The sequence below is a fragment of the Loxodonta africana genome, chromosome 2, assembly GCF_030014295.1.
Source record: "Loxodonta africana isolate mLoxAfr1 chromosome 2, mLoxAfr1.hap2, whole genome shotgun sequence".
NCBI classification, from domain to species: Eukaryota; Metazoa; Chordata; class Mammalia; order Proboscidea; family Elephantidae; genus Loxodonta; species Loxodonta africana.
The window spans coordinates 206,335,867-206,354,876 of record NC_087343.1 but is presented as its reverse complement, the minus strand read 5'-3'; the positions used below and the strand labels follow the sequence as shown (position 1 = coordinate 206,354,876).

Sequence of the window (19,010 nt, the reverse complement as noted above, 5' to 3'; positions counted from 1 at the left end):
ATATAAAGTTTCAGTGGATATAATGTGTTATTGGGTAGAAGCCTGGAAATCATGCTAAGTCTTCAAGCAACAAACAAAAACGTGAATGCTGTATGCTTTTTGAAGCGATAGAAAGCAAGGTAGAGAGGATAGAAGTTCTTTACTGCTGTCTTTAGCTTCACCTTGACATCAGTTTCAGAAGTATGTTTTACCACTAAAACCTACTCTTTAGGGGTTCTACATATGAGTCAGGATATTTCTCAGCTTTTCCCTCTGCTGGCATAGAATTTGGCCTTTTAGAGTCTGCTAACAGTAACAGAGGAAACCCTGGTGGCATAGTGGTTAAGTGCTATGGCTGCTAACCAAAGGGTTGTCAATTCGAATCTACCAGGCACTCCTTGGAAGCTCTATGGGGGAGTTCTACTCTGTCCTATAGGATCGACTCGATGGCACTGGGTTTGGGTTAACAGTAACAGAATGCCTGAACCTTGTCAGTGAGTCTTCTCCCTGGGGAATTCTTTAATTAATGGCATTATTGGTTTTCATTTTTGCTCTTGTTGCTAAATTATTGGTGCAAATTAAAAAAAAAAAAAACCCTTGACTTCATAACTCTTTGATTGATAAACTTGTGTAAGTCCAGCATTCACCAGATTTGTACATATCATTTAACACAACTTTCAGACTTTAAGACCCTGGTGGCACAAAGGTTGAGCACTCAGCTGCAAACCAAAAGGTTGGCAGTTTGAACTCACCTAATGCTTCTGTGGGAGAAAGGTCTAGCGATCAGCTCCCATAAAGATTACAATCTAGAAAACCCTATGGAGGAGCTCTATTTTGTCATATGGAATCACAGTGAGTCATAATTGAGTTAATAGCATCCAACAAGAACGACGAAAACAAGGTAGATGATGGGATCTGGAGAAGTCATGGTATTAAAGGCAAACAAGAAATAAGTATAGAATACCAGAGTCATTCCTTGAACTACATACTGGGGATGCGAGGTTAAAATACACATTAACTGGAAGCAGGATTTTTCAGAATGGAGAGCAATTCAAGTGCAAAGACTAAATAGCTATGCCTATTATCCTGCATACTTTTATGTGATATTTTCAAGTTTATGACACAAAGTCAAACAAGACCTAGGACAGAAATGTGAGTATCTTAAGTCCCTGGTGTCCCTGATTTTCTGTACTGATAGAGAAAAAGAAAAAAAAAAAATGACTAGATAAAAATTTGGAAAAGAAAAGCTCCCAGAAGTCCCCTAGTCCCACTAGTGGGGCTGCTAAGACTGGGAAAGTGGCTCCCAGGCTGCACAGTATAGCCTGGCTAGAGGGGGTATAGATGTCACACAGCACCAGGTATTCAGGAGACAGGAAAGAAGATAAGTGTAGAGAGACGAGAACTGAGAAATGAGGAGAGACAGAAAGGGAAAAACAGACAGAAAGAGAAAAGGAAGAAAGAAAAAATGCCCCCAGGGATTCTACCTACCTAGCTGCCAGATTGGGGGAGTGGATCCTAAGTCATGCAGTGCAGCCCATCTAGAAGGGGCTCTGAAGCTGCGAAAAGAAAAAGAAAACAAACAAACAAAACAGAACAAAGCAAAACAAGGCAAAAAAAAAAAAGCCCCAGATCCCACCAGCACGGTGTCTGGTGTCGTGCGCCAGGGGAGTGGTTCCCCAGTCGAGTGTGTCTTTACAGCCTTTCATGAAGAAGCAAAAATGACACACAGAGCCAGGTGTTCCAGAGAAAGGAGGGGGAGGTGGTAGGATGCACAGAAGAAACCAAAAGAGACAGAAAGAACCAACACCAGCTCAGGAGGCTGTCTAGTGCGGGCAGGGTGAATCCAAGCAGCCTGAAGCCAAAGCAGTTGCCTCCAGGCCAAGAGCCTGGGGCTGGTGAGAAGCAGAGAAGGCTGAAGTGGGGGAGGAAGTAGAGAGTTAGGAAAGCCTATTGCTCCCTACCGGGTGATCTGTCTCTTGCCTGCAGACCTCCGACATGGGTGGGGTGAATCCATGCTGCATTCCTGGCTAGCTGAGCCACTGCAGCGGGCCAGCAAGCTCAGAGGTAGAGCTGCAGGGAGAGAAGGGGGGTGGGTGGGAAAGAGTGTATCTCTGGCTACTGGGTGCTCTGTCTCCTGCTGGGAGTTCAGGGAAGCTGCTTTCCTGTGCTCCCTGTCTGTTGATCCCTGACTGGAGTCCAAGATGGTAGAGCTGTGCTGCCTTAGTGATGGGGCTCTCCTCAGGTATCTCTCCTTGTTCTCTGTCCTCTGTCAGTTTTTTATTCCATTTGGTGCTTCGCTGAGTTCTTTATCTCTTCATTTGACACTTCAGGTTCCAGGAATGAAGTTTGTCTCTGTTTTACTTAGTTTTTCAGGTCTTTGCTCTAGAGGGAGATGTGGTGCTACTGTCTATGGCGCCATGTTGGCTGGAAATCCCTGAGTAATGTTTTAAAAGCTCCATCCTGGTTGTTGTATGAATAGACTCTAGAGCGACAAAATTGAAGGCTGGGAGAGCAGTTAGGTCGTCCTTACAGTGTCTGAGCAAGCCATAATGTTAGCCAGGCCCAGGGTGTAGGCAAGGGAGTAATTAAAAAGTGGGCAGATATGGAATCTATTCTGAAGATACAACCAACAGAAATTGTTGCACATAAGATATTAGAGACAGAGAGAAGCCAATGATAATTCTAAATTAGAGAAAATCTGTAACATCACACCAATGGGGGTTAGACATTTCTGGTAAAAGAGAGTACAAATTCTCATAGAACACTAAAAACAAACACATTAAAATTTTTCATAGTCTAGGAGAGACAGAAAAAACATTTGTAATATGATAAAACTCATAAATAGGTTGAATGGAAAATGAAACACTGTTAATATTTTCTATTGATGTTAAAATCAAACATTGAATATCAAATACTCAACAATTTTCGTGGAAATGGTAGCCTTGAATATCATGGTAAACAATACCAAAACCAAAAGTATTTTACTTTTGAAAATCTAGCAAAAACTGATGTTATTTACATATGATGTAATCAACCTGGAACACTATTAGACTCAACTAAAAAATCATATGAACTAAAAAGAATGCTCAGAAAGTGTAATGGACACCCCATTAATATAGAAAAAGTATACCCCTGAAGAGTTATAAATCTTATTTTTCTTATAAAATAAAAAAGTGGCAAAATTTATACCTTTCCTAAATATAAATGAAGTCATTTCTGATATTTACATAATTTTTTCCCCTGAACTCCACTTAAACCAAACCAAACCCATTGCCATCAAGTTGATTCCAACTCATAGCAACCCTATAGAACAGATGGAATTGCCCCATAGGATGGCATTCTTGCTGTACTTCTTTCAAGACAGATTTGTTCCTTCTTTTGGCAGTTCATGGCATATCAAATATTCTTCACCAAAACCATAATTCAAAGGCATCAGCTCTTCTTAAGTCTTCCGTATGCATTGCCCAGCTTTTGTGTGCATATGAGGCAATTGAAAACACCATGGCTTGGATCAGGCACAACTTAGTCCTTAAAATGACATCTTTGCTTTTTAACACTTTGAAGAGGTCTCTTACAGCAGGTTTGCCTAAGGCAATGCTTCGTTTGATTTCTTGACTTCTGCATCTCTGCGCTTTGATTGTGGATTCAAGTAAAATGAAATCTTGGACAATGTCAATATTGTCTCTGTTTATCATGATGTTTATTGGTCCAGTTATGAGGATTTCTGTTATCTATGTGTTGAGGTATAACCCATACTGAAGGCTGTGGTCTTTGATCTTTATAAGCAAGTGCTTCAAGTCCTCTTCACTGTCAGCAAGCAAGGTTGTCACCTTCATATCACAGGTTGTTAATGAGTCTTCCTCTAATCTTAATGCCAAGATCTTCTTCATATAGTCTGGGTTCTCAGACTATTTTGTCAGCATACAGATTGAATAAGATGGTGAAAGGATCCAACCCTGATGCAAATCTTTCCTAACTTTAAACCATGGAGTAAATCCTTGTTCTTTTCGAATGACTGCTTCTTTGTCTATGTTCACGTTTCTCATGAGCAAAATTAAGTGTTCTAAATTCCCCTTCTTTGCAGTGTTATCCATAATTGATTCAGATCCACACAGTCAGATGTCTATGCATGGTCATTAAAACACGGTCACATATCTTTCTGATATTCTCTGCTTTCAGCCAATATCCAACAGACATCAGTAATGGTATCCCTCATTTCATGTCCTCTTCTGAATCCAGCTTGCACTTTTGGCAATTCCCCATCAATGTACTGCTGCAACTGCCTTTCAATGATTCTCAGCAAAATTTTACTTGTGTGTTATTTTAAGGATGTTATTTGATTGTTTTGTATTCTGCTGGATCACCTTTCTTCAGAATGGCCACTAATAGGGATCTCTTCCAGTCAGGTGACCTGGTAGGTGTCTTCCAAATTTCTTGGCATAGATGAGTGAGCATTTCCAGTGCTGCATCCATTTCTTCAAATATCTCAATTGGTATTCTGTCAATTCCCGGAGCTTTGTTTTTTTGCCATTCTCTTCAGCTTAGCATGGACTCCTTCCTTCAGTATCATTGGTTCTTGATCATATGCTACCTCCTGAAATGATTGAACATCTACCAATTCTTTTTGGTACAGTGATTCTGTGTATTCCTTCCATCTTCTTTTGATTCTTCTTGACTTGTTCAATATTTTGCACTTAGAATCCTTCAGTAATGCAACGCACAGCTTGAACTTTTTCTTCAGTTCTTTCAGCTTGAGAAATGCTGAGTGTGTTCTTCCCTTTTGGTTTTCTAACTCCAGGTTTTTGTACATTTCATTATAGTACCTTACTTAGTCTTCTTGAGCTGCCATTTGAACTCTTTTCAGTATTTTGCTTCTTCATTTTTATTCATTTGGTTTAGCTACTGGACATTCAAGTGCAATTTTCAAAATCACTTTTGATATCCATCTTGGACTTTTCTTTCTTGCCTGTCTTTATAATACCTATAAACCCAAATCTGTTGCTGTCGTGTCTATTCTGACTCATAGCGACACTATAGGACAGAGTAGAACTGCCCCATAGGGTTTCCAAGGAGTATGTGGTGGATTCAAAGTGCTGACCTTTTGATTACCAGCTGTAGCTCTTAACCACCATGCCACCAGCATTTCCTATAATACATATAGAACTCCTCAAATCAACATAAAAGTATAAAAATGAGCAAAATGCATGTCAGGAGAGTCCAGTAGAAGATGATAAGGCACTAATATATTCATGGAAAGTTATCTAGTTTCACTAAAAATTAAATTCAAATTAAAATATCTGTCAAAATTCATAATTTTTCCAAATAGTTTAGCAGATATTGGAAGATTTGAAAATTCTTAGTGACAGTACTTGTTCAAGGGAAAGCAGGTGTTCTCAACCATTGTTGGAAATATGGATTGTGAAGCTTTGTGATGATATATTTTGAAGTTGTTTTCAATACTTATATTTATGCTAGGGATAATCCAAGTTTGAAACTTAAAAAAAAGGAAATAGACAACTTTACATATATTTGTTCAATGCATTTTTGTAATTCAAAGAACACTCTTAGAAGTTAAAAAAAAAAGGAAATGGAAAAATTCCAGGGACAGCAAATCTCCATCAATCAGGCATTAGAAGATAATGTTTAGTTTGAAAGAGTGAGGAAAACATATTTCTAACCTACAAAAATATCTGTCAAATATAGCTAGACAAGAAGAATACATCAATTTTCAGTTTATATTTTCAGCACATTATTATTTCATTAGTACAAAAGAAAGGAATTTTTATTTCCACTTAATTCATTACTGAGAACATGAATATTTTAATTTTTCTTTTACAATCAGAAATAAAAATAACATTTAAAAAATTTAAGTACTTTTAACAATAATGTAATCAATGGAAGAAATAAATAATATATTATCATTACTGAAAATTTTCCATCACACTAATGTCCATATTTGCATAGTTAGAAATGACTGATTTTCTATTTCTTTAAATTTGACCTATATTCAGATTGAAGGCAACAATACAAATAAAAATAATTACTTCCACAAATTGAAGTAATTATTTTTATTTATCATGAGTAAATTCCTCTTCTTGAATTTCATTTTATCCTACAATATTTTACCAAAAGAAGTACACGTATGTATGAACAATCTGGTGTCAAAACAGGCAGGTACAACCTAAGATAAAACAAAACAAACAACAACAAATAGCAAAAATTTTTCCAACATGCCTGCTTGAATCACAATATTATTTTCATGAATATAGTTTTTCCAAGTCATATATGCAAAATTCTGTGTTAAAAGTAGGAATGAGTGCATACAGTTGGAAAATAGTCACGATTCATATCATTATACTTGATGATGTAGCCCTGTGATTATATGGACTGCTCTCTAAATCAATGCAAAGTGCTATTCAAAGTTTGGCCTAATTAGTTCCTCGTTTCCTCTACTGAGGGCAGGAGAAAGTCATCAACAGAGAATGCCATGTTTTGTTCTGTGATGATTGGCCATACAAATATAAACGGCCTATCCAGCAATAGTCTGCTGCAATGAACTGCTCCGTGATGTGTACCACATGTAGAACTGATCTCCCATCACTGTGAATGTACCTCTTTATACTGTGAATTACAGTAATTTTAAGTGTTTTTTTTAATTATCTACGTGCAAAACTTTGGGGTTTGTGGATTAAGCTTAAAATATTTTATTTCCTATTTTTCTTTTCCACTTACATCCAAGTATTTCTTACACCCCAGTGATTTCACTTTTTTATTTATATTTTATTTATTTTGTTGTTGAGAATATACACAGTAAAACATAAACCAATTCCACAGTTTCTACACATACAATTTAGTGACACCGATTACATTCTTCGATTTGTGCAACCATTCTCACCACCCTTCTCTGAGTTCTTCCTCCCTCAGTAATATAAACTCACTGCCTCCTAAGGTTCCTGTCTAATCTTTCAAGTTGCTTTTGTCAATTTGATCTCATATAGACCATTCTTAAAATAGGATAATGCTTAAGCAGATTTTTTATACAAGTTAAGCTAAACTATTGCTCAGTTTTAAGAAGATTTCATGGGATATTTTGGTTTAAGATTTAAAGATTATCCTAAGGTGTTAGTTTCAGGGGTTCACCTAACCTTCGGGGTTCAAGAAAGTCTAGAGTCCATTTGATTGAAAATCTGTTCTGCATTTCCCCCCTTTTGATCAAGATTGTTCTACGAAATCTTTCATCAACATGGTTAGTAATGGTAGCCTGGCACCATCAGTTCTTCTGGCCTCATGGCTAAGAAGGCAGTTATTCATGGAAACAACTACCCACACATTCCATATTCTCCTCCTATCCAGGACTCTCCTTCTTTGTCCATTGTTCCAGGTGAATAGAGACTAATTGTTGTGTCTTGGATGGCTGCTTGTAACCTCTTAAGACCCCAGGAACTATGTAACGAACTAGAAGGTGGAACAGAAGAACTAAACACTTTACTAGACAAATTAACTACAATGTTCCATGAAACCACGATGCTAAACCTCCAAACTAAGGAACCACCTCATGAGGTGTTTGGTTGTAGGTAAGCAGCCTCAGCTGCTACTCTCTTTTTTGTCATTGTTGTAAATATACCTATCACACAACTTTGGCCAATTCAACTTTTTACAGGTGTACAACTTAAAGACAACAATTACAGTTATCAGTTGTGCAACCTTACCCTTAATCAATGTGATTTTTCCATTACTGTTAATTCACGTTTCCCCCGTCCTTCCCTCCCCTGGTGACCACTAATAAACTTTACACTGCATACATTTGCCTTTTCTTGTCTTTTTATATAAATGAGGTCATACAATATTTGTCCTTTTGTGATTGGTTTATTTTGCTCAGCACCTTCAAGCTCCATCCACACTGTAACACGTATCAATAATTCATTTCTCATACTTGCTGAGTAGTATTCCATTGTATACCACATTTTGTTTATCCATTCATCTGTTGATGGGTATTTAGGTTGTTTCCACCTTTTGGCTATTGCAAATAATGTTGCAATGAATATTTGTGTACATAGCTCTTTTTGAGCCTCTGCTTTCAAATATTTTAATATATACCTAGGAGTGGAGCTGCTGAGTTATATGGCAGTTCTATGTTTATTTTTTTGAGGAACCACCACACACTTTTCCACAGAGGCTATACGACTTTTCATTACCAGTAGCAATGGATAAGGGTTTCAATTTTCCCACATCTTTGCCAACGTTTGTTATTTTCTTTCTTTCTTTTTTTTTTTTTTAAATCCTATTCATACCAGTGGGAGTGCAATAGTGTCTCATTGTGGTTTTGATTTGCATCTCACTGATGGCTGATGATGCTGAATATCTTTTCATGTATTCAGTGGTCATTTGAATGTCCTCTTTGGTGAAATGTTTATTCAAGTGCTTTGCCCATTTTATGACTGAATTATGATTTCACTTTTTAAACAAGGCAAAATAATTTTTTTCGTGGATGTCTTGTACTCCCCTCTACCTTGTATTGGACTTTTTTCTGAGTATTTCCCTATGTAGTTATCAGGAAAATAAGGTTTTATTGCTACCATATAGAGTTTATATATATATATATATATGTGTATGGAAACCCTGGTGGTGTAGTGGTTAAGTGCTACAGCTACTAACCAAAGGGTCGGCAGTTTGAACCCACCAGGCACTCCTTGGAAACTCTATTTGGCAGTTCTACTCTGTTCTATAGGGTCGCTGGGGTTTGGGTATATATATATAAGTCTCTGAATTCTGACTCAGAGGTTTCCATACTGTACTCAGATATTTCCATTTGAGGATTGAGTTCTTGCTGACAATCATAAGTATTGACATTCAGACTTTTGTTGCTCCTTGATTTCATACTGGTGCTGAGTTCACACCAGGTATTATCGTGTGTTGTAAAAGGAGGTTTTAAGATGTACAGAGTTTGATGCATCTAATATTAACATTAGCATCTTCAGTGAATATTGACTTCTCCTAGCGACAACTTGATACAATATTAAGCTAACAAACTATCTCCTTATTCTGCATTAAATAAAACTGCTTAGCTCTCCAAGACTAGGCGAGTATTGTGGAGATGGAAGTAAATAAGAAACTCTAACCTACCATGCAAGAAATTTTGTATTAATATGTAAGAGTTGTTTATTATATGTCTACATCATCAACACTGATAAGTACAATTGTTGGACAAAAATTAATTGCCTATTCAAAATTCTTAGTGCACATTTTCAGATACATGTCCATGTACATATATATCCATCGTACATTATGATGGCAAATTCACCAAAACTGTGCTAGCATTTACTATTCTTATTTGTTCTTATTTTTTAATTTCCAGCTGTGAAAGGCAAAGTAATATATTCTGGCCATTTAAAACTTTACATAATACTTTTTATTTCATGTTAAATATTTTGGAAATTTATTTAATGTAAAATATTTAGTCAAGTTGATATAATAAATATAATAAGCATTTACCTTACTGTTTTGTACTTTTTGATATTAATAAACTTGTTTTAATAATTTCTTCATTGCTATGCTCATTTTCTTGTTTAAAATAATTTTTTAGGATAAATTTACAGGAGAATTTATAAAGTATAAACTTATGTATATATTTGAAACAAGACATATTTTCAGAATATTCTTCTCAAAATGACATTCTTCTTACTAGCAAAGAACAAGAAACTCAATTTTGCCACAGTTAGAGTATATGTGTGTGTGCGCACATATTCAGTAAATAAAGGTGACAAAACAGACCTGGCAATGAATAATGAAGATTCCAAGTGGAGTTTGTGGGTTTTGGATAACTGATTGGCTGTAAGGTTTTGGAATATAATTTTACTTAGTTTAATAAAAATACAGATATTATATGGATACATGTTTCTTAAATAATGTGCATTTGTGGTTGCAATTTAAAAGATAATTCTTATACTCTCGGTGAGATTTGAAAACATTGGCTAACCTTTTGATTCCTGTAAGTGCTTTGGCTGGTTAAAATCAGTACCACAGAGAGAACAAATGCATTGTTACAGGTATGTATTTACAAATCCAACAAATGTGATAATTTTACTAATCAGGATTTCAGAAATTTCCATTTTTTCCACACATGGAGAAACAGAAATTTTGTGGCCAAGTTATCAGTAAAAGTCTGTATTACTCAGAGGAATCTAATAATGGATCTTCTGTAGATTTGAATATGGGAATAGAGAGAACATAGACTTCAAGCATTCTTTACATTCATCTGTTAGGCAGAAAGTTACTTTCAAGCATAGCTTTCATTGCTGCCAGAACATCTTTATTTCTAAAGCTGTAGATGATAGGGTTGAGTGTAGGTGTGAGAATGGTATAGAATATTGCCAAGAACTTATTCTGGCCTGGAATGTGGTAGGACTTCGGTCTCATATATGTGAAAATAAATGGCCCATAGTACATCATGACCACAATCATGTGGAAGGAACAGGTAGAAAATGACTTTTTCCGTGCTTCTGATGATTTCATCTGGAGGACAGTAAGGAGAACTTTCATATAAGAAGCAAAGATCATGGAAAAAAGGATGACCAGGAAGATGATACCACTTACATAACCACCTCTTTCGTAGTGTAATGTGTCTACACAGGACAACTTCAACATGGCTGGGACTTCACAAAAAAAGTGATCAATGGCCCTTGAGCCACAGAATGGGAAGTGGAGTGCATAAGCTGTGTGAACTGTGGAGTTGATTTTCCCCACTAGCCAGGACCCACTAGCCATGAGAATGCTGATATGTTCATTCATAAGAATGGGGTAGCACAGTGGGTGACAGATGGCTACATAGCGATCATAGGACATTGCTGCTAGAAGGAGGCACTCACCACCTAGGAGAGTGAGGGAGAGAAATATCTGGAAGCCACAACCTGCAAATGAAATTGTTCTGTTGCCTGACAGGAAGTCAGCAACCATTTTAGGAACAATGCTGGAAATATGCAAGATATCCATGAAAGAGAGATGGCTGAGCAGGAAATACATAGGAGTATGGAGTCGTAAGTCCTTACGGATAAGGAAGATCATGACTGTGTTTTCTGTTACAGTCATAACAAAAATGATACATATAAAGGAGAAGAACACCAGACTTATTTGGGAAGAAGAGAACAGTCCCAAGAGAATAAAATCACTGCCAGAAGTGTAATTCTCAAATCCCATCATGAATTCCTTTATTTATCTGAAAAGAAAATAAATAAATAAATAAAGAGTAGGTAGAAAAGGAAAGCTAACAAATAAAAAAAAAAAAAACAAATACCTAGTATAAATCCCAAACTCATTTATTTTTACACAATAAAATGAGTTAGTTATGTGCATTTCATAATCAAAGTCAAAGAACTGTGAACCTGCTCTTAAAGTGAAAATGTTTTATCAAGTGAACATTTATTTGAATCAACTACTGACATTCAGAATATCGAGTGGGACATTGACTTCACGCAGTCTGACACTCTTATTTCTGTATTCTTCACTGGATCCAATATTTTCTCAAACATCACGTTCTTAACCAGTTCTATCCCTGAACACCCCATTTAAAATCTCAGTGTTCCCATCCCCTCCATCCCATCCTCCCAGATTGTCCTCACTCTCCTCTCTTTTTACTTCTATTTTACATATCACTTGTCACTTCCTAGCATACTAAATAATTAACTTATAAGGTATAGTGATTGTTCTCTTTCCTTTCCACCCGAATTTATGCTTCATGATGGGAGATGTTTGTTTTCACTGCTATAATCCAAGTGCCTCAGAGAGTGCTTGGAGGAGAGTAGTTGCCGATAATTTTGTTGAATATTATTGAATACTTGATTTTTCTCTGATATGTTTTTCATTTAGACAATTCTTATAGAAAATAAAATTTATTTCTGAGACATTCTAAAAATAATAAATACTGAAATACTATATCAAAACAAGCTCCAACATTCACATTTCAAGTATAAAAATGAAAACATTATTCTGTTCAATACATATATTTAATAATATATTTTATTTGCCAGCTTTTTTAACTTATGGAAATTGAATCATAATAATCTAAATATTTGGGAAATCATAGGTACTAGCAATATTATTTGTTTAACTTGGATAAAATGAGTTGCCATAAAGTCAATTCAGACTCATAATGACCCCATGAGTATCAGAGTAAAACTGTTCCCCACAGAGTTTTCAATAACTGATTTTTCAGAAGTAGATTGCCAGATACTTCTTCCGATAAGCCTCTGTGTGGACTCAAGCCTCCAACCTTTTGATTAGCATCCTAGTGTGTTAACTGTTTCACCACCGAGGGACTCCTTAACATAGCTAGTGGTTACTTAAATATTCACTTTATAATTATTTATGCACCTTCTTTGTATATGCTATATCCTTCAAAATATATGGATAAATATACACATACATACACACACGTATTTGTATATAAATGTTGCAATTTATGAGAACTCCAATACAGTTCTCTGGCTTTCAATACATGATAAGATCACCTAAAACAAACAACAAAAAATAATTTACTGACATTCTATTAACTATGATAGTTATAAGTTTAAATAAAATGAACTTTAATTTTCACTCTGTGAAATAAGATACAAAGATGGAAATCGTGCTACTGATAAGATATGAATGATTTATATTTTTCTGTATTTTTTTTTTTTTTGGTTCAGGTTCTTCAGTATCAAATTTTGTGCTTTTGCCAAATAACATGTGCCTTCTACGTTTTAATTTTTTTCTACGTTTGTTTGTCAACCCGCCCTCTCTTCACAATGTAAGTGCTGCTAAACCAAATTTTTTTTTTTTTTAAACGCGTTATTGTGAAAAAATTAGCACAGTGCACTTAAGAAAATATCTCCCTGGAGGAGGGCATGGTCGGCAAACAAACAGAAGATACACATTTTTTGCATAAAATACAATTTAAAAATCCTTTAATCCTATTTTAAATCCCTGAAACCTTAACAGTCCCTTCCTATGATTTTAAGATTTTAAAAAATCAGCACACAGGCGGGGCCAAGATGGCGGACTAGGTAGACGCTACCTCGGATCCCTTTTGCAACAAAGACTCGGAAAAACAAGTGAATCGATCACATGCATAACAATCTACGAACCCTGAACAACAAAAACACACTTAGAGACAGAGAATGAACAAATACGGGGAAGCAGCGACTGTTTTTGGAGCCTGGAGCCAGCGTCCCAGTCAGGTAACCTTGGCGCCAGGCTTAGGTCTGGGCCCAGGGGAGCTGAACTTAAAAAACTTGTGATGGCACAAAGAAGGGGCGCAGCCCTACCCCCCTGAACTGACCCCGGGAGGGGGCCCAGCCGGTCCGCACGGGCAGTGTGGTGACGCGGCTGGTGGGAGAAGTCCCCAGGAGGCAGTGACTGGATTTGGAGCTGGGAGTGCAGTGTCCCAGCTGGGGAACCTTGGCGCCGGGCTTTTGACTGGGGGCTGTCACGGCACAAACACGGGGTGTAGCCCTACTCCCCTGAACTAACCCCGGGAGGGGCCCAGCCAGTCCGTGGGCGCGGCGCGGTGACACGGCTGGTGGGAGGAGAAGTCCCCGGGAGGCAGCGACTGATTTTGGAGCTGGGAGTACAGCATCCCAGCAGGGGAACCTTGTCGCTGGGCTTTGGACTGGCAGCGGAGGATCTGACCGCGGTTTCAGTGGGCCAGACCCCCGGAGATGATCTCCACATAGCCAGCACATATAGGCGACATGCCCCTCAGGAGTCTCAGATAAAATAGTCATTCCAAGCAAGATAAGTAACTTTGGCTATATTCCGGGGTGCTTTTTTTTTTTTTCTTACCCTCCCCTACCCTTCCCAGGTGGCTTCATTAACATTGGAATTTCCTGAGCCAGAGGGAGAACAGCTCCGGCTCCGTGGTGGCTTTGCTTTTCCCTTTTTTTTTTGGTGGTCTTTTCCTAACCCATTCTTCCGGCCTGAGAGAAGGAACAACAAAAAACCCAGGGACAAAAAATCCATCCCTAATTGGACTAAAAACACAGAACCAGCTACAGCCAAGCATATATGACCCAAATCTCGGACTTTCATCCTTACAGGGAACAAGATGGCGGTTATAATCCAAAGGCAGTTCTGATAGGGATCTGACTGCATTTTTTTTTTTAGTGGATTTTCTGGAAAAACAAGTTTCCCAGGTCCGATATCTCTGCTTATTCAACAGAGCCCTAAGTGACCCACAAAAGGGAACTGAGGGCTGAAGCTCCCCCCCAGAACACCTAGCCTCTTGCCTTAGGGGTCTAAGGAGGGTGACACCTACCAATCAGTAGAGTTACTTGCATTGAGGGTCTAAGGTACAGTTGCAGTGCCCTCCCACCAAGGTGCTACAGCAATAGAGACACACCTACCTCACTGACACTTGGGGGAAGCCTGTCAGCATCCTGTCCCCCCTAGAGGGTGAACCCCAGCTGCTAATAGAATCTGGTGCACACAACTATCACCACTACTTCTCAAGGTGGATAGGTGTTAGGGTGCAGCACACACTTGATGACCCAAAATCAGATTCTACTCAAGAATAATGAATAGACTCAGGCATATATATCTGGCAACAGCCCAAACTAGGTGGCAATAGGTCATAAGTAACTCAAGGGCTACGACAAACAAGACAGCACAATCTAGTAGCCCATCCACGTATATTGAAAGAAAACAAAACAAGATAAGACTCAGTGAGCAATTACATAATAAACCACTACTATATAGTGATGGCTCGGAGACAGCAGTCGATATCAAACCACATAAAGAAGCAGACCATGACAGCTTCTAAAACCCCCAAACAAAAGAATCAAAATCTTTCCCAAATGAAGATACTATCCTGGAATTATCAGATACAGAATATAAAAAACTAATTTACAGAATGCTTCAAGACATCAGGGATGACCTCAGAAACGAAATAAGACAAACCATAGAAAAAGCCAAGGGACACACTGATAAAACAGTTGAAGAACTCAAAAAGATTATTCAAGAACATAGTGGAAAAATTAATAAGTTGCAAGAATCCATAGAGAGACAGCATGTAGAAATCCAAAAGATTAACAATAAAATTACAGAATTAGACAACGCAATAGGAAGTCAGAGGAGCAGACTCGAGCAATTAGAATACAGACTGGGAAATCTGGAGGACTAGGGAATTAACACCAACATAGCTGAAAAAAAATCAGATAAAAGAATTAAAAAAAATGAAGAAACCCTAAGAATCATGTGGGACTCTATCAAGAAGGATAACTTGCACGTGACTGGAGTCCCAGAACAGGGAGGGGGGACAGAAAACACAGAGAAAATAGTTGAAGATCTGCTGACAGAAAACTTCCCTGACATCATGAAAGACGAAAGGATATCTATCCAAGATGCTCATCGAACCCCATTTAAGATAGATCCAAAAAGAAAAACACCAAGACATATTATCATCAAACTTGCCAAAACCAAAGATAAAGAGAAAATTTTAAAAGCAGCCAGGGAGAAAAGAAAGGTCTCCTACAAGGGTGAATCAATAAGAATAAGTTCAGACTGCTCAGCAGAAACCATGCAGGCAAGAAGGCAATGGGACGACGTATACAGAGCACTGAGGGAGAAAAACTGCCAGCCAAGGATCATATATCCAGCAAAACTCTCCCTGAAATATGAAGGCGAAATTAAGATATTTACAGATAAACACAAGCTTAGAGAATTTGCAAAAACTAAACCAAAGCTACAAGAAATAATAAAGGTAATTGTTTGGTCAGAAAACCAATAATATCAGATACCAGCACAACACAAGGTCACAAAACAGAACATCCTGATATCAACTCAAATAGGGAAATCACAAAAACAAATTAAGAATAATTAAAAAAAAATGCTCATAACAGGGAATCATTGAAGTCAATATGTAAAAGATAAAAATAATCAAAAAGAGGAACTAAATATAGGTGGCATAGAACTGCCATATGCAGAGGGATACAAGGCGATATAGGACAATACAAGTTAGGTTTTTACTTAGAAAAACAGGAGTAAATATTAAGGTAACCACAAAGAGGTATAACAACTCCATAACTCAAGATAAAAGCCAAGAAAAACCTAACGAATCAACAAACATAAAGTCAACCACTATGAAAATGAGGATCTCACAATTTACTAAGAAAAACGTCTCAGCACAAAAAAGTAAGTGGAAAAATGAAATTGTCAACAACACACATAAAAAGGCATCAAAATGACAACACTAAACACTTATTTATCTATAATTACGCTGAATGTAAATGGACTAAATGCACCAATAAAGAGACAGAGAGTCTCGGACTGGATAAAGAAACACGATCCCTGTATATGCTGCCTACAAGAGACACACCTTAGACTTATAGACACAAACAAACTAAAACTCAAAGGATGGAAAAAAAATATATCAAGCAAACAAAAAGCAAAAAAGAAGAGGAGTAGCAATATTAATTTCTGACAAAATAGACTTTAGACTTAAATCCACCACAAAGGATAAAGAAGGACAGTACATAATGATAAAAGGGACAATTGATCAGGAAGATATAACCATATTAAATATTTATGCACCCAATGACAGGGCTGCAAGAAACATAAAACAAACTTTAACAGAACTGAAAAGTGAGATAGACACCTCCACAATTATAGTAGGAGACCTCAACACACCACTGTCGGAGAAGGACAGGACATCCAGTAAGAAGCTCAATAGAGACACGGAAGACCTACTTACAACAATCAACCAACTTGACTTCATTGATTTATACAGAACTCTCCACCCAACTGCTGCAAAGTATACTTTTTTTCTAGCGCACATGGAACATTCTCTAGAATAGACCACATATTAGGTCATAAAACAAACCTTTGCAGAATCCAAAACATCGAAATATTACAAAGCATCTTCTCAGACCACAAGGCAATAAAAGTAGAAATCAATAACAGAAAAACTAGGGAAAAGAAATCAAATACCTGGAAACTGAACAATACCCTCCTGAAAAAAGACTGGGTTATAGAAGACATCAAGAAGGGAATAAGGAAATTCATAGAATGCAAAGAGAATGAAAATACTTCCTATCAAAACCTCTGGGACACAGCAAAAGCAGTGCTCAGAGGACAATTTATATCGATAAATGCACACATACAAAAAGAAGAAAGAGCCAAAAGCAGAGAACTGTCCCTACAACTTGAACAAATAGAAAGTGAGCAACAAAAGAATCCATCAGGGACCAGAAGAAAACAAATAATAAAAATTAGAGCTGAACTAAATGAATTAGAGAACAGAAAAACAATTGAAAGAATTAACAAAGCCAAAAGCTGGTTCTTTGAAAAAATTAACAAAATTGATAAACCATTAGCTAGACTGACTAAAGAAATACAGAAAAGGAAACAAATAACCCGAATAAGAAACGAGATGGGCCACATCACAACAGACCCAACTGAAATTAAAAGAATCATATCAGATTATTACGAAAAATTGTACTCTAACAAATTTGCAAACCTAGAAGAAATGCATGAATTCCTAGAAAAACACTACCTACCTAAACTAATACATTCAGAAGTATAACAACTAAATAGACCCATAACAAAAAAAGAGATTGAAACGGTAATCAAAAAACTCCCAACAAAAAAAAAGCCCTGCCCGGACGGCTTCACTGCAGAGTTCCACCAAACTTTCAGAGAAGAGTTAACACCACTACTACTAAAGGTATTTCAAAGCGTAGAAAATGGCGGAATACTACCCAACTCATTCTATGAAGCCACCATCTCCCTGATACCAAAACCAGGTAAAGACATTACAAAAAAAGAAAATTACAGACCTATATCCCTCATGAACATAGATGCAAAAATCCTCAACAAAATTCTAGCCAATAGAATTCAACAACATATCAAAAAAATAATTCACCATGACCAAGACCAAGTGGGATTTATACTAGGTATGCAAGGCTGGTTTAATATTAGAAAAACCGTTAATGTAATCCACCACATAAATAAAACAAAAGATAAAAACCACATGATCTTTTCAGTTGATGCAGAAAAGGCATTTGACAAAGTCCAACACCCATTTATGATAAAAACTGTCACCAAAATGGGAATTGAAGGAAAATTCCTCAACATAATAAAGGGCATCTATGCAAAGCCAACAGCCAACATCACTCTAAATGGAGAGAACCTGAAAGCACATCCCTTGAGAATGGGAACCAGACAAGGATGCCCTTTATCACCGCTCTTATTCAACATTGTGCTAGAGGTCCTAGACAGAGCAATTAGGCTAGACAAAGAAATAAAGGGCATCCGGATTGGCAAAGAGGAAGTAAAATTATCTCTATTTGCAGATAACATGATCTCATACACAGAAAACCCTAAGGAATCCTCCAGAAAACTACTGAAACTAATAGAAGAGTTTGGCATAGTCTCAGGTTATAAGAAAAACATACAAAAATCACTTGGATTCCTCTACATCAACAAAAAGAACATCGAAGAGGAAATCACCAAATCAATACCATTCACAGTAGCCCCCAAGAAGATAAAATACTTAGGAATAACTCTTACCAAGGATGTGAAAGACCTGTACAAAGAAATCTACAAAGCTCTACTACAAGAAATTAAAAAGGACATACTTAAGTGGAAAAACATACCTTGCTCGTGGATAGGAAGACTTAACATAGTAAAAATGTCTGTTCTACCAAAAGCCATCTATACATACAATGCACTTCCGATCCAAATTCCAATGTCATTTTTTAAGGTGATAGAGAAACAAATTACCAACTTCATATGGAAGGGAAATAAGCCTCGGATAAGTAAAGCATTACTGAAAAAGAAGAAGAAAGTGGGAGGCCTCACTCTACCTGATTTCAGAACCTATTATACAGCCACAGTAGTCAAAACAGCCCGGTATTGGTACAACAACAGGCACATAGACCAGTGGAACAGAATTGAGAACCCAGATAGAAATCCATCCACATATGAGCAGCTGATATTTGACAAAGGCCCAGTGTCAGTTAATTGGGGAAAAGATAGTCTTTTTAACAAATGGTGCTGGCATA

The 19,010-nt window shown here is 37.2% G+C and overlaps 1 protein-coding gene across 1 annotated transcript; it reads right to left on the bottom strand.

The window, feature by feature from the left end:
* Positions 1-9,946: 9,946 nt before the first annotated feature.
* LOC100654172 (olfactory receptor 2AJ1-like) lies at positions 9,947-11,682 on the bottom strand. Its single transcript, XM_003422158.4, has one exon. The coding sequence runs from the start codon at positions 11,173-11,175 to the stop codon at positions 10,231-10,233; it is 945 nt and encodes a 314-aa protein (XP_003422206.3). The 5' UTR covers positions 11,176-11,682; the 3' UTR covers positions 9,947-10,230.
* Positions 11,683-19,010: the final 7,328 nt, after the last annotated feature.

What these genes read in the sequence shown, in the direction of transcription:
- LOC100654172 (XM_003422158.4), bottom strand. Translation starts at nt 11,175, where the DNA reads ATGATGGGATTTGAGAATTACACTTCTGGCAGTGATTTTATTCTCTTG.